This window comes from Microcebus murinus, chromosome 11 (assembly GCF_040939455.1).
Source record: "Microcebus murinus isolate Inina chromosome 11, M.murinus_Inina_mat1.0, whole genome shotgun sequence".
Lineage (NCBI taxonomy): Eukaryota > Metazoa > Chordata > Mammalia > Primates > Cheirogaleidae > Microcebus > Microcebus murinus.
Window position 1 is genome coordinate 51,909,467 of NC_134114.1, and position 17,219 is coordinate 51,926,685.

The 17,219-nt window shown below is 33.8% G+C and overlaps 1 protein-coding gene across 4 annotated transcripts in view; it reads left to right on the forward strand.

The window, feature by feature from the left end:
* Positions 1-13,253, forward strand: part of TNPO1 (transportin 1) — a 96,724-nt gene extending 83,471 nt beyond the window's left edge. For 2 of the 4 annotated variants that reach the window (XM_076008103.1, XM_076008104.1), the window contains exons 22-25: positions 874-973; positions 4,409-4,483; positions 5,316-5,458; positions 7,535-13,253. In XM_076008103.1, the coding sequence (XP_075864218.1) occupies positions 874-973; positions 4,409-4,483; positions 5,316-5,423 (283 nt within the window). In that variant the 3' untranslated portion in view covers positions 5,424-5,458; positions 7,535-13,253. Of the gene's footprint in view, positions 1-71; positions 146-873; positions 974-4,408; positions 4,484-5,315; positions 5,459-7,534 lie in introns of those variants that run through there. The other 2 variants (XM_076008105.1, XM_076008106.1) reach the window with 2 other exon arrangements.
* Positions 13,254-17,219: the final 3,966 nt, after the last annotated feature.

A 17,219-nucleotide genomic window follows, 5' to 3' on the forward strand; every position in this document is an offset into this window, starting at 1 on the left:
GTGTATTATTCAATCTTTTTTTTTAATTCATTTTTCTTCACTCTTTCTTTCTCTTTCTATCTCACTTTTAGATATATTTTCAGTTGGTTACAAAAATCACAATCCTTAATCATTGCCAACCATGTGACTAATCTTGTCCTATCAGGTTTGTGAGGTTTTTCAATAGCATCGTCATGTATATTTATTTTATGTTGTGGCTAACGACTAATTGATGCATGGGATAAGATTGTCACATGCTTGCTGTGTTAAAAAGCTTGATTATACATAAAAAGCATTTAAATATCCACCAGAAAAATTAAAATGCATGCAAATTCTGTAAATTTAGGTTTTTGCATTGTTTCTTTTTTAGAATTAATTTGGAAACTTGGATTGCATTAAGAAATACATGTTTAAATTTGTTATGTATAAAAATCTTATTTGCTTGTTAATGTAGAAGTTAAACATCTATACCATAAGTCGTATAGTAATAGTTTATATTGTGGCAGTATATCCTATGTTCTGCTTCTTTCAATTGACATCATTTTTAGTAGTGTTTAATGGAATACAAGTCATAATAATACAATTTTAAAAGTTAATTTGGTAACTTACTCTTCTTGGCTCAGGCTTAATAGTTTAAATGGGAGAGTCAAATCAGTTATCCGTTTTATAGATGCAGTTTATTAAGAAAATGAATTTTACCATTTCTGCTACATTGAGATTAAAGGGGCCCAACATACAGGAAGTATGAGAAACTGAAACTTAAGCTTTCTAAAAACTCTTTTAACATAACCATTTTCTATATTGTGGTGCTTATTCCATTAAATACTGTTCATTAGTATTGTAATTGAACCTGCTTCTTTCTTAAATGCTAAACTCAATTTTATAATTCAATAGGTGCACCTCTCTGAGAAACATAAGAGACAATGAGGAAAAGGATTCTGCATTCCGTGGGATTTGTACCATGATCAGTGTGAATCCCAGTGGCGTAATCCAAGTAAGATGTTCACAAGGATTTGTTGAACTTTTAATGTTCTGATTAATAAAATTTTAAAGGGTGAAGTATCTTAAGACTTAATTATAAAAAACTTTATTCTTTCAAAAGTATTAAAAAACTAAACATTTAAAATATGTATTTCTTAATATCTTAAAATGATAATGCCTTTTTTAATTTCCTAAATCTTTTTTGACATGAAATAAAATAGTAATAGATTAGGATAGTAAGGTTATATATTCTTCTCTTGAATTAAGCCAAGGATTCTTTCATCCACATTTCAGACCTCCATGGATGTCAATTTGCTGAGTTTGAGGATATCTAAACTTAAGAGAATAACCAAATAGTAGGATACTATCTCTCTGTTACATAGAATCAAACTTAGAAATAATGAATAAAATAAAATATGAATCAGCCATTGAATTATTTGGCAATAGCATTAACCATGATTCCAGTCAAAGTTCCTGATCCAACTTAAAGGTTAGGGTTGGAGAGGGGAGTGTAAAATTGTATTTTGGGGTCTAGGCCGGGCGTGGTGGCTCACGCCTGTAATCCTAGCACTTTGGGAGGCCGAGGCGGGTGGATTGCTCAAGGTCAGGAGTTCGAAACCAGCCTGAGCGAGACCCCGTCTCTACCAAAAATAGAAATAAATTAATTGGCCAACTAATATATATAATACCAAAAATTAGCCGGGCATGGTGGTGCATGCCTGTAGTCCCAGCTACTCGGGAGGCTGAGGCAGTAGGATCGCTGAGCCCCGGAGATTGAGGTTGCTGTGAGCCAGGCTGACGCCATGGCACTCACTCTAGCCTGGGCAACAAAGTGAGACTCTGTCTCAAAAAAAAAAAAAAAAAAAATTGTATTTTGGGGTCTAGGGTTGTACGTTCAAGGGATAAAGTTACAAAGAAATGCTTTTATAGCAATAACTTTCTCACCTTTATTTTCAAGAAAATAAAATCTTTCACTTCCAAGGAGGTTTGAACATTCTAAATAGAGACTTTTTGATATTTCCTATCTTATAGTAAGGTTTTTGTTAACTCTGTTTTAGAAACATGAATTATCAGCTTGTAAAATTCAAGTTGATCTGGATGAAAACATATACAAATTAGAACTGGAAAAATCTTAACTAATTTCACATTCATAAAATGTTAATAACTTACTATTAGAACAAGCCAATACTACCTTGAGAGAAGATCCATAGTTGCAAAATAACGTCCTAGCATTGTCTGTTTTTCAATACTTAGGAACTTAAGTGTCACATCAAATGTGTTTTAGAGGTATCTGATATGACATGTACTATATTTTTAAAAAGCATCTTCCCACCAGGATTTTATTGGTTTTTTTTTTTTCTTTTTGAATTAACATTTGTAAGACAATAAAAGTAGTATATAATGTGGCAAAATCACTTCCTACTTTGAGTTGGTAGAAATTTCTATTTTTTAACTTTTATTCACATGCTTTATTTGGATATAGTTAAAAGAAAATGTCACAAGTTTTATCTTTTTTTTTTTTTTTTTTTTTTTTGAGACAGAGTCTCACTCTGTTGCCCGGGCTAGAATGTCATGGTGTCTGCCTACCTCATAGCAACCTCAGATTCCTAGGTTCAAGCAATCTTCCTGCCTGAGCCTCCCGAGGAGCTAGGACTACCATGCACCACCATGATACTGGCTAATTTTTTCTATATATATTTTTAGTTGTCCAGCTAATTTCTTTCTATTTTTTTTAGTGGAGACAGGGTATCGTTCATGCTCAGGCCGGTCTAAAACTCCTGACCTTAAGCCATCTTCCTGCCTCAGCCTCTCAGAGTACTAGGATTATAGGTGTAAGCCACCAGGCCTGGCCATCTTTTAATTTTTTAATCTCACATTCTAGGCATCTGTATTTAAATTTTTAGCATCAGATCTTGATACCTGGAAGATACAAGGAATCTTTTTGTTTCATTTTTAGAGAAAAGGTCTCACTCTGTTCCAGAGGCTGGGGTGGAGTAGCACCATCGTAGCTCACTGTAGCCTTGAATTTTTGGACTCAAGTGATTCTCCTTGCCTTGGCCTCCCATGTAGCTAGGACTATAGGTGCACACTACCATGCCTAGCCTTTGTTTTGTTTTTGGTTTTTTTCTCCTGTAGAGACAGGATCTTGCCCACACTGGTCTCAAACTCCTGGCCTTAAGTGATCCTTCCACCTTGGGCCTCCCAAAATGCTACTGTGCCCAGCCAGGAATGATAATTTAAATAAACTGTGAAATTTAAGCACATTTTATTTGCTTAAATAAATGTTTTATACACATACTTTATTTTTTTTTTTTTTTTTTTTTTTTTTTTTTGAGACAGAGTCTCGCTTTCTTGCCTAGGCTAGAGTGAGTGCCATGGCGTCAGCCTAGCTCACAGCAACCTCAAACTCCTGGGCTCAAGCAATCCTCCTGCCTCAGCCTCCCGAGTAGCTGGGACTACAGGCATGCGCCACCATGCCCGGCTGATTTTTATATTATATATATTAGTTGGCCAAATAATTTCTTTCTATTTTTATGGTAGAGACGGGGTCTCGCTCAGGCTGGTTTTGAACTCCTGACCTTGAGCAATCCGCCCGCCTCGGCCTCCCAGAGTGCTAGGATTACAGGCGTGAGCCACCGCGCCCGGCCCACATACTTTATTTAATATTAGTAATTTTTTTAAATTAGCGAAGTTCTCTGAATTTAATAGTAAAATTTAGAGTAGTTCACATGTCACAATATCTGCAGTATGTTGAATGTTGGATAGTGAACCGCCTGTTTCAGGACAGTAATCCAGATTGAGAAAATATTTTTATGAATATGTAAAGCATATTGTCACCTTATTCTTGTCCAGATAACCTGATTATCTTAAGTAATTGAGAGTTGGGTTCTTTGTTCTTGTTTGGATTGAGTGTTTGTAATTGCATAATTAGTTTTTCTTCCAACTTTTGGGCATTTCGCTTAAGTTTCTATCTGAAGATGGGTCTTAAAATTTAGTTCTATTAACTTCTATATTTCAAATCAAGCTTATTTGATATATATTTAACTAGCTTTAAGTTATTTCTAGACTAGTCAAAACAGTAAGGTTTTTGAATTTATATTTTTCTTAATTCAGTAAATGAAGAGGTCTTCTTGGTGTTCATTTTGATGATTTCAATCCATTTCTGATGCTAAATGTTTATTGGATGGCAGTTTTGATGTGTGAGATAAAATACAACAGGCATTAGATTCAAATATAAAGTGAATGAGTTAGAGCTTCTTTAATGGTGGGCTAATAGGGACAGCCATTAAATAATCACTTCAAATTCCTTATATCATGATTGATTTTTAAATGTTTTCCCTTTTTTAGTTGGGATTATATTGTGGCACAAATTCTGAGGTCTACAACATATCTTTTGCTGAGTTTGACAAACATTATCAATCTAATATGTATTTCTTGCTTGTTACAGGATTTTATATTTTTTTGTGATGCAGTTGCATCATGGATTAACCCAAAAGATGATCTCAGAGACATGTTCTGTAAGGTAACTAATAAATCTTTATGATGTATCATCCTGGAACTATTAAAGTTGTAGTTGAAAAGTTTAAATTATTTTTACATTTCATGTGAAACTTGGGCTCTTCAAATTAGTATTGAAGATTATATATAACCTTTCTTCTTTTTAACAAAGTTGACTTGTTCTTAAGATATAGCAGTGACTCTACCAATAGAGCATGCACTTTGGAAATATTTTCCCAATAATGCCACTAATTCATGTGATCCCATTGTTTCACTCATGGAAAATAGCGTATGTTTTTCAAGGCGGATAACTGAGATTTGGATTGGACTATGATCTGAAACTATTGAGCAGAGTGTAAATCTAAGTGGCTTCCACAGGGATTAAGCTTACATCGTTTTTTGCTTTATTAGTACCCACTTTTGGTTAACTCCAGTCAGCACTCAACTGTAACATAGTAAAAACTAAAATACAATTACACATTTGAATTACCTAATATTAAAATTAGCAAACTACAATTGAGGCCAGGAACCCAAAGCATGTGTATTTCCAGTTTAAAATGACATAATATGACAAAACTTTATTCCTTGGATGAATTCTGTACTTTGTTTTTCATTGGTATGATATCAGAAATTGCTTAGAGTACATCGGTTACTAGGACACTTGTTGAATCCTAAAGCATATGTTATGAGGTACTTTTAGGAGGGTCATGGAATGGTGTAGAATCCCACAAAGGTTGAGAATAACTACTTTAAAATGGGTACGATTGTGAAATAATAGTGTTGGACTTCAGAAGCTGTGCAGATCTGAGGTCTTCTCTTTCGTTGTTAATAAATTAATGGTTTTTCACTCTTTGCAGATCCTTCATGGATTTAAAAATCAAGTTGGGGATGAAAATTGGAGGCGTTTCTCTGACCAGTTTCCTCTTCCATTAAAAGAGCGTCTTGCAGCTTTTTATGGTGTTTAATCTAATACACTTAAGCTGCAGTCCCAAAATTAGGGGTAAGTTATAAGAAGTTTAGAAATTTGCTGATGAAGAAAATTTGGTTAGGACTGTAATCTCAAACTGCTGAATAGAACTAAAAGCTATTTGTTTTCTATGGGGTTGAATAAAACCTAGTCTCATTATTATGCTATATTGAAGTTTAAATTTAAAATTACCTAAGTGAAGGCTAGAGAATTTTTTTTAAAGAACCAAAAAGCCAAAATAAAATGAATGGCTCCACTTTGAAGCATGAATTTATAGTCTCTTATATAAGAACTTTCTATATTATGAGCTTTAAGGAAAACACAAGTAAAATTGAAACTGGATTTTGACTCAGTATTTTTCAACATATTTTCCTGAGTTCAGCACTGTGTTTAAAAACAGTTCATGGAAGATTCTATTTGGATTTCGAGTGACTGTATGCCCATTTGGACTCTGGCTCCTTGAACTTTTCTTTACTTAAATGGGACTAACAATTCTGATCTCTTAGCTACAGTTTCCTCGTTGAGTTATGTTGACAGTGAAATATCATGCTATATATGAGCTAGACACAGTGATGCACACCTATAGTCCTAACTACTCTGGAGGATAAGGAGGATGGTCACTTAAGCAGAGAAGTTTGAGATCAGTCTGGGTCACGTAGCAAAAGTCCGTCTCAAAAAAAAAAAGAAAAGAAAGAAGAGAATACTATACTGTGTGTGATGCCAGCACTTTTTTATATATTGCTTGGCACACTAAGTTGGCTCAGTAAATGTTAGGAACATGGGAAGTACAGTAAAACCAAGATTTTGACTTTCTTCTTTAGGTTTTGAACACGAATTGAGACATATATGACTGGAAGTCAGAGGATGTGCTGAATGTGTATGCAAAAGGTGTACACCAAATTGAATTATACTTTACATTGAATTGGAGTTTTTGTTTGCTTGCTTGCTTATTTACTCTGAGCTAGATTTTAAGCCTGGAAAGATTTCACCATCCAAGATTCAGTTTATGTTACATTATGAGAATACAATAGACAAGAATGACTTTTAACTTCAGAGATTCAATAGTGAGCTACTGGTAGTACTCTGAGACTTAATTACCTCTGTTCTCATCACCAGTTATGAATGGTTTTAAGACAAGATATGAAATAAATTCTCAGTTTTCTAATTAGACATAATATGGATCCATGCCCTTTATTCCTGCCTTTTTGTACTCCTTTTCCTTGTTTCAGAGGCAGAAGCAAAAGGGGTTGCTTGTACTTCTCCACAGATGAACTAATCATTCTCTGTGAATTCCCATCAGCATTCATAAATGTCCAAAGTTTGACATGAGTTGGGTAGTAGAGTTTTGTTGTAAAAGGACCACTATCAGGTAATAGTTTAAATCTCCCAGTAATCTTACCTTATTTATTAATGTCCTTTTTATCATTAAAAAAATATGTCCTTATCAGGTGACCCTGAGATATAGAAATGACCAAATGAAATAGAGTCAGAATAATAACTAATTAGGAACATTGAGAAGGCAGGTATTAAATTTTACTTTTTGTTATTTACTGAATGTGACGACCCTACCGTGGTAATAAACATTTCGAGTACCTCCTAGGCAACATCAGACAACCAAAAATAATTTAATTCTTTATTTTTTATTAGATTTGTTTGCTTAATATTGGGAATACTAGGGAAAAGGATATTTCAATTCTTACTAAGGAAAGTGCTTGTCCTAAAGAAAGTGCTATTTAATTATGAGGAAAGTAAGGCAACTTGTTATGTAAGAAATAATCAGTTTTTATTGGGTCCCATTTTGCAAAGTGGGCAAAAAATTAGACTGATAGCATCATGCAAGGCACATTTCATCTATACAAAGTGCAGCATGCCTTTCTGTGTGTGTTCCAAGGCTCACTTCTCATATTGGATGTAGGTGACAATTCAGAGCCATAGGAGAAGGAAGAAACATGGTTATAATTGATGAGCAATGATCTTAGGCAATTTGTCCAGTTTCTCATATTTTTTATAGGTAAAAATAGCATTATTATTTGATTAATTTTGTGTTCCACCAATTTTGAAAGACAGTTGTTAAAGATAAAATTGCTTCTTTTGTTCTTTTTCTTACAGGTCCTTCGGTCTTGGAGACTATGAGGGAGCCTCTGCACCCAGGGAAAATGTTACCCTTTACAGGGGGGAAGGGTAAACCAGTAGGGAATACAGTACAATCCCAACCCTACTGGGAGGGGCGGGAGGGAGGTGTTGCCGTCACTGTATTAAGTCGATGTTGGGAAACGTTTTAACATCTGGAGCTTTTGTGGGTGGAAATCTGTCTCCAATTACAACTCCACACTGGATGTGAAGAAGCAAAAAATCTGTTCAGTCTGCTCACAAAACAGTACATTCTGGAATATTATGGGGAATTGTACCAAAACAAGAACCATATAAGTGATGCATAGGGATAAGAAAGAGGAAAAATTCCTTAGTGCACAATAAAGGAAACTTAAGGGGGTTACAAACAGTAAAGAAGCTTTTTTTTTTTTTTTAATTTAAAGATTTTTTATATAAATTTTCCCACATGATGGGGCCTTGTTTTGCATGCTGATGAAGAACTACACAAACAAAACTAATAGAGTTAAAATCAGCTTGCCTTTCCATAGTAGAAGCGGGTTCTTGGAAGTTACAGTTTAAGGTACCCCCCAAAAAAGTTGGAAATAAAACAAAGCAAATTTAAACAATGAAGCACCCTGTGAAATGCCAAATGAGTCACTCCTTTTACCTTTGTGGGGTGGGCAGGGAGGGAAGGATAAATGGGGTTGGGCGTATCAAACTAAAGATGACATCTTAATTTTACATTAAACATTAATGTAGTGGATATAATTTGATGGTTGTACTTCATTAGATTTAATTTCTAGGCCAAGATGTTATTTTTAAAGTGCAGTTTAAGGTTCAGGCATGCATTCTGGTTCATAGTGATCGAAAGTAATTTAAATTAGTGGGAAAGTAGCATGCTTGTATCACATAGAGTGAGGTTGGTATTCATTTACCTATGTTGCGCCAGTTTGTGTTGCAGTTTACCAATTCAATAGCCCTGCATTTAAAATTCCTTTTTAAGATTTGTGGATTTTATTTTTTATTAAGAATATAGATATATAAAGTACTGTAGTTTACAGCTAGGCCTTGAAATATCTTTTTTAGGATCTGTTAGGAATAAGATTGATATTGTATTGTGTGTAACCTGCACAATGTGGAAAGCTGATATACCTGTGCAAAATCTTTGCCTCTGTGCTGTCAGTGTGATGTGCTTTCTGCATGGTTATATACTACTAGTGATTTTTATCAAAACTTCTAAAATTTAAATTACATGGTAAAAGATCTGTAAAAAAGGCTGCATAAATGTTAGTTGACACATAAAGACAATTGTAGAAGTTGACAAATGATTGCTATATTTCAATGTTTATTCCCACTCAACATATTGCCTTCTAAGCTTTCTTTTTTTTTTCTTTCTTTTTTTTTTTTTTTTTTTGTTCAAAGCATGATCTTAAAGATATGTTTAAGTTAATAGATGTAATGCAGGGTTCCTACACTGTATTGGCGCATGTTGGTGGCCCTCTGTGCCCTAGATATATGCACACAGGGTGCAAGTTGAAAGCTACAGAGTGAAAGTTGGTTTGGATCCTCTTCATTTCATTTGTTTAGCTTTTCTGTTATTTTTCTCTACTTACATGTATTCCTGTGAATAAATCCTTGTTAAGTTAACCCTTTACTTTTCCTTTCATGTGTATTTTCTTATATACTGTGAATGTGAAACCTAACTGGTACACTTGATCTTGTGTCCATATGAAAGTGCAAGTCTTTATTAATTTGGATTGCCTGAACAGTGTATCCCATGATGATGAAGGAAAATGGAGAGATTTTTCTTTTTAACTCTGCTGGTCAGAGATGAAGCCACGCCTTTCCATTTTTCAATGCTGCATATTTAATCTGCAACAAAAATGTTAAGCCATAACAGCCTTTTTATATTTTAGTTTGTCACCTTTGCATTGCAGAATAAATACTGAATAACCATTTTTATAAGCAGTTGCTCCTCTTTGCATGGTTCTATTCTCTAAAAGTGTTGAATGATACAGCCATTGCACTGAAGTTTGAGCTGTGTGGGTGTGAATTTATAAGTACTGTTTAAAAAATTTGAAATGCATGGTAGCATGCAGAAAGGTTTTTGTTATTTTGTGTGTGTGCGTGTGTTTTTTGGTTTTTTGTTTTTTTTTAACATGTTCTTTTACCTTCTTTCCTCTACTTTGGCTTTGCAAATTTCGGTCTGTAGAGCCGAAATTTTTAATTAAAAAATTAAATTATTTTATAATGCCCAATTTTTTAAAAAGTATAAGTTCAATTTAAATAGTATGTGGCATTTTGCTTTCTAGTATCATTGCTTCACTGGAAGCTCAAAAATTGGTTCCTATTTAATTTTTGATAACTGAGTTAGGGTAACTATTTTATTCTTAAATTACAGTGATATCCTGTAGCGCTTCAAATACTTTTTAGACTTTAATAAGGCATATTTTAATATTCTGGAATAGGTAATATTTTAAATTGAAAGAAATGGCCAAATTTTTCTCTCAACACAGTAAAACAAATATGAACAACCTTTAGTAAAGTTATATGGACCCGTGATTGACAATTTTATATTGACTTAAAGCAATATTGTCACCTGTCTGGTTGAAAATCAGTTTCCAATTAGGCAGATGAATAACACTATAAGGATGTGCTTTTAAATTTTAAAGGAGATTTAATTTTTAAAAAGAAAATAAAATTAATATGACTGGCACCCTGAGATTGGGTTGGGTTTTTTGTGGTGTTTTTTTGTTTTTTTTTTTTTGTATTTTCCCCCTTTGAGGTTATTGTTTTCTTCCTAATTTATATTTCAGATACATAGTGTAGCATAGGAATTTGCAGAAGCCATTTAAGTTATCTTTTGAGGTAAGCTCCGATTTAGCATTTAACCTGATAAAACCTAATACATCATGGGATATATATATATATAAAGCAACTTAATTTTTGTGGTGTAGTCTTAATAGTTTTGAATGTTGACTGAATGTCTATGAAATTGTGAGTTTGTCTTTGTTACATTCCAGTGTTTCTGCCTCTTGGCATGCTTAAAGCACGGCTTACTTCATCTGCTCCTTACACACTAAAATGCTGTTAGTGTGCTCAACTACGGAAATAGCCGCTGCTAAGTGATGTAGATTTTCTACTTGAATATTTTTATGTTGTAGGAACCTCAGGAGGTCAGTGTTTACTGTTTTATATATGCCTTCTTTTTCCTGTTTGAGCTTCTCTCTTTGAAGGATTCTAACAGAATAAAAGCTGCTGATCAACCTAAGTTGGAAACAGAAAGTATATTTAATTTAAATGCATGTTTGGCAGTTCCATGTTACAGTCCATTAGCAAGGAAGCTTTGTGCCACAAGTATCATTTATTCAAGAAAGAATTTTGCTTTTTGTATTGTCTAATCTCTCTAATGACTTCATACTGTGTAAAAAAAATCACTTTTTAAATATTTTTGGTTGGTTATTTCCCAAATAATCAACATGTAAATAATCTTTAAGAGCCAGTTCTGATGCTTTACATTATTGCTACTTGATTTTGTTATGCAAGTTAGATTTCAGAAGAAATATATTTTAGAACACTTAACGAAGCCATTACATCTTTAAAACAAAACAAGTAGCATATAATTTGTAATTAACGTATTGATGAACACTGTGATTTTTTTTTTTAGTTAAAATTTTTTCATTGATCTGAATTGCTTAAATTGCATATATTGTAAAATAGGATCAGATGTATATTTTAAACTAATTTCAGCTGACTTTCCTCTTGAAATGCTTTGTCTACTCAGTTATAAAGTATTCAGATACAAGTTTTATCTCAGGTGAATACTACTATATTGCTTTTGCTTTGGTGATATATGCTTACAAAGGGTCATCATACTTAAATTCTTTGTTTTTTAATGTATTCATTGAGACTCTTCTCTTTCTCATTTTTCCTATCATTCTAGCAGACGGGTGGTATAAAGCCAGCCTCACAAGACTTTTGCATGCAGGTATACCTGAAAATGGGTTAAATTTGGTCCTCATTTTCTCTAAATCCTCAAAATAGGAAAGTGGAAAATTACTCCCCTATATAAAATCCTGCATAGCAGAAATGCCAGAATTAAATTAATTATGTCGTAAACCTTTAAGTCTAAATTTAAGCCCTTTGCCATGAAAAGGCAGGAAAAAGTGGTTTTTTGCTTCATATAGTTATTCTGTATTATTCATATTGAATGTATTAACAGATAATGGTGCAAAAACATTCTTCCCAAGAGAAGAGTGTATCATGCATAACTGCAGTTTAAATCCTTCCTTTGGTAGTACTTTAAAACACACAGCTTTGCTTATTGAATTATTTTTGCAAATAATACAAAAGGGGAAAACACTAACTGTTGCTACTAGTACTGTTAATGAAGTGTAGGCCTTGGAACCTTTAAGAAAAATGGTCTTCAGATAGTTATGGGCTTGGGATAATTTAGGTCAAAAATCAGATCACTAATGAGCTGTGTTGTTAACAATATTATCTGGTAATAATACCATGCAATATAGCATTGTATACCAACTTAGTGCATTTCATACTGTATTAAATATGGAGATACTTCTAACGTTTCTTTAAAATTTTTACATAAAAGGTAGTTTTATTCACCTGTACACTTTCCAGGTGACTTGTGACTAATTTTTTCAGTCTTATATAGATCTTTCCTCCATTGGCATTACTTATGTGTAGATTTATTCCTAATTATTATACATATAAATTTTTAAGGTATACATTTAAATTACAGCAACTGTTTGTGGTTTGTATCCCAGAATGTATTGTGTTTTTTTTAAAAAGATGCATAATAGTTGAATGTATGCATGATTTTGAGAGTTTTTTTTCCTCCTCTCGTATATTTTAAAACCAAGCCAAATCTTTTTGCCAAGCAGTATATCACTAATTAGAAAACCAGTAGTAGTCTTCCTTTTATTACAGTTTTTGTTTATCCACTATAGAATCCCCTATACTGTGGCTTGGTATTATACAGGATTAGATATTTTATAGGTCTTATATCTTTCTAAAAGCCTACTATATAACATGGTTAGCCTATAAGGCAATGTTGGTCCCCTTCTCATATTAGCCTCATAAAGAGGTTCCGAATGCTGTACTTTCCTCATAATACTTTGTTGTTTTCCTTTGTGAATATATAACTAAATTGAGCTTCGGTGATTTTTTATGGAGATAATAATTAGACAATACTGTGTAATTTTACTTAATAGATTATCATCTTGTGAGAAGAGATGTTTAAATGTGGTAAATGACTTCACTTCATATTATGAAACAGTTTTACACATATGTTAACATTGGGTGCAATAATTTAGTAGTTTTAGCTTTAGTTATAAATAACTGGATCTTTCTGCTGACAACTTAGGTTGTATGAGTTACGCTTAAAAGCTTTAAATCTGATGTTTCCTGTATCTGCCACACTATGTTAGAATGTGTCCTTCAAACATATCCTCCTGCAACTTCTCAAACTGTACTAAATTGATATTTCTTGAAGTCTAACTCTGTGCTAACAGATCTTCATTTTAAATAGAATACGGTTTTAATTTTTGATAAGCTGCTGAATTTTAAAGAGAGTTTTTTGGGGCCACCAAATATTTTGGATCATGCAGAGAATATATATTGTACTGTAGTAATTTTGTATTTACATTTGTATGATGTGACATAATAGATGTGAATGTTAATCACTGCTTGACTATGTTAATAAAGTTGTTTAACTATAGATGTTGCACTCTGATTTTTAATGAAAGGAAATGAGCTTACTTTCTCCCCCTCCCCCTTTTTGGGTCCAGGTGGATTTTGTGGGTTTTTGTTTGTTTGTTTGAGATTTTTCCCCCTTAGCTTACACATTAGTACACTCTTGTTTAACATCACTTATTCTTTAAACCCAGTATTTGCTTATTTTGTATAGTGTAGTAAAAACCTATTTTCCCTTCATTTTAACTTCTATTGATAAATTTTAAACAGTTGATTCTAGGTTCAGCTATTTGAGAATGGGGAGGTACTACCAAAACAATGATGAAGTTGTGAATATAAAACATTGATAGATTGCATGAGTGTGTATGAATGTATGTCCTATTAAGGCTTCCTGTTTATCCTTCAAAAATTAAGACTTGTAATTTTGGAAATTAACATTTATAAAGTAGTTTCCTCTTCAGGTTTTAATCTATTAATATAGTTGCATGATACTAATTAAAATTAGATGTATTTATATATTTCAGGGAAACGTGTACATAGCTGTCAAATAGTCTTTGTAGTCTTTTGAAATTTAGAACATTGTAGACCAAGAAAGAATGTAAGATTAGATTAGTGCAGCCCAAAAGCTTTTAAAAGAAGTGAGTCTTGTGTTTCTTTTCATTGGTTACCTGCATGTGAAAATATTTGAGGTATCTCCATTGTGTTGACAAGAAAAGAAACTTGGAACTTGGGGATTGTTCTGAAATACATCATCAAAAGAAAATTTTGTGATACCAGAATTTAGGACTTAGATTGTGGGATAAGATAATTAAAATCAGTGTAATCTTTTGTTTAAGATTCTAATTTAAAGAATCTTAAATTGTGCCTGAAGCCAAAAATCTTTTCTGGGGTAAGTCTTTAATGTTTTAGTTTCACTAAAACTGAAGTCCTATCAGTTATATGTAGATGATCATTCTTTTCCCCCTGGTTCAAATGATTAAACTCTTTTGAGACAGGATCCCACTCTCTCCTGCCCAGGCTAGAGTGCAGTGGCATCATCATAGCTCACTGCAGCCTCAAATTCCTGAGCTCAAGCAATCCTCTCTCAGCCACTTGAATAGCTGGGGGACTACAGGTGTGCACCGCCATGCCTGGCTTTTTTTTCCCCCCACCCTCCAGAGATGGGGTCTTGGTATTTCCCAACCTGTCTTAAGCTCCTGGCCTCAAGCAGTCCTCCTGTCTTGGCCTCCCGAGGTGCTGGGATAATAGATGTGAGCCACTGCCCAACTAAACCATCTTAATGATAAATGAGTAAGGCTGGCTTAATTTTTGAACTGACAGCCATTTTTATAGTAAAGTCATAATCTGAGTCCAACAATTTACATTTCATGTGATTCTTTAGGGCTGACTAGAAAAGTGGCAGTTGGGACTACACAGCTCTGAATTTGGATTTCCTTTGTACTATGTAGTGGACTGTGGGAATTGCTGAGGCTCTCATTTTTTTAATCCTTAATCTCAGAATCAGTGTTAACTTGATGTGAAAGTTGAAGAAACATCTCCAGTATTCAATTAGATACAACTTGTCAATCCCAATTTGAAAATGTAATGCAATTTCTAAATCATTGATAAGAATCATACAGATAATTGTTATACTAGGAAACTTTAGGTTTTTGTGCCAGTCATTAATGAAATTTATTCATATGCATATTATAGCAATTTTATTCTGATGACTTAAATTTTTAAGTATTCCTTTTCAAGCTTTATGTTGCTTTTTGAAGAACTTCCTTTACTTAGCAACTTAAGAAAGGCAAGTAACAATTTTAAATGAGTTTTAATACAACTACCCAGTGTTACAACTACTGTTAATATTTCTGTGGACATATAGTGTATTTGTGGGGCTTTTAGTTATACTGTATCCGAATTTTCTGGTTAATAAATATATATTGACATCCTATGTAGTAATCGCTAAACAATTTACACAATTGTCTAACTATTGTTTGACATTCAGAAGTTATTTTTAATTTTTCACTCTTTGAAATAAAGTTGTGGTGGGTGTCCCCATGCTTGAATGTTTGCATACATCTGCAGTGATTTCTTAGTGGAATTGCCGGGTCAAAGGAGTTGGTATGGTATAGTCAAATTACCTTTCAGTTACACTAATTTTCATGTTCAACACCAACTTCAGTGGGTGCTGCCATGTATGCTGTAAGTTTTGATACAGCATAATTTTCTAACTTAGGTTTCTTATGTGAAATCTATGTTTTCGTATTACATATTCTACAGTTACCTTAGTCTCATAATACAGGCACTGTTGCCTGGTCTCATGAAGCTTACGTTCTATTGTAGGGAGACAGATAAGTAAAATAGTGTGTTACATGGTGGCAAGTGCCAGTGAGGAAAAAAGCAGGAGATGGAAGGTGGTGGTGGTAATGGGAGAGGCGTGCTATTTCAAATGGGGTTAGGAGGTAGAAGGTCTGAAGGGGGTCAAATTTGAGTAAAAACCTGAAGGAGTGAGCCTGTGGATGTCTGGGGGATAGTAGTATAGATAAGGAGAACAATAAAGACAAATGTTCTTGAGACAGTAATAGGTTTGATATGTATTAAAATGAGAAGGATATAAGTTGAACACCCAGAGCAAGGGAGAAGAGTAGATTAGATTTAAGAAGTAACAAGGACAGATGGTATTGGCCAGTATTACACTAGAATGTAAGGGGCCATTGTAGGGGTTTGGGGTGATAACTGATTAGGAACAGACTATATAGCTTGCTATTATGAACAATGGAGAGGTCACTGATGTCTTGAATTAGGGTGATAGTGGGGAAGGTGAAAAGTGGCTGGATATATTTTAAGGAGGAAACAGATTTGCCAGCATACTGGGTATAGGTTATGAGGGAAGAATCACACATGGCTTTTAAAACACTTGGCCTGACTGGAGCAGCTGGAAGGGTGGAATTGTCATTAACCAGAATAGGAAAGGTCTGGCATTTGGTTTGAGCCATCCATGAGTAGAGTGAGCAGTTCTGGAGATTGGGAAGATAAGCAGGCTGAAAGTCAAAAACTGGAAGTTGGTGTATAAATGGTGTTTCCAGCTAGGAAACAACATCTGAAGATTGAAGAAATAATGATGGCAGGGACTAAATCTGAAATGTTCCAACATTAAGGTCTAAGATTTGAGTAAAGAAAACCAAAGGAGCATGGTATTCTGATGTATGGATTGTCTGGACTGATAATTTACTTTGCATTTAACAATGCAAAAGCCATAGATTTTGGCAAATTGTTGTATGGCTATAGAAAAAGCAAAATGAGTGCACTCTCATTCCTCCAAGAGTTTGGGAGCTTGGGCTTCCATTTTCTTCAAGGCAAAGTTAAATGGCTTTGTTTTCTTAAAAACTGAATTGTTAAGGAAATTTGGAAGCTGGTGAAGAGTGAGCAGGCCAGAGCGGCCTGAGATAGATCACTTCCCTAAAGAGTAGTTACCAGCTTGTAATGTCTAAAAATTATTTAAGTAATTTTGGCTACAGATATTAAAAACTAATGCATGCATAGGCAGCTTAAAAGAGCTACGTCCTGAAACATAGAAATGCACGTGAAACTAGAGTATTTCATTTAATGAAAAAAGATGGATTATTTGACAAGTGTGAAAACTGGGTGGAGATAACTTGCAAAGAATATTGGATTCCTATCACTGTGTACCAGAATTCTAGATGGCTGAAAGAATTAAAAGTATATTAAACGTTAAAATTGTGTTTTAAATATAATCTTAGCATGGGGTAGGCATTTCTAGATATGAGAAAAAAACCATAAATCTTGAAAGAAAAGGTTGACTTTAAAAGAAAAAAAATCACCAAAAGTTCTGCATGACAGTCTGAAACCTTGGGGGAAATTTGGCAGTCCCCTTTTACAGAAAACGATTGCTTCCCTAAGTTATAAAGTACTACAAGTCAGTAAGACAACCCAAGAGAAAAATAGGCAAAGGATATGAACAGCCCATAGAGGACAATTTGTTGGGTTT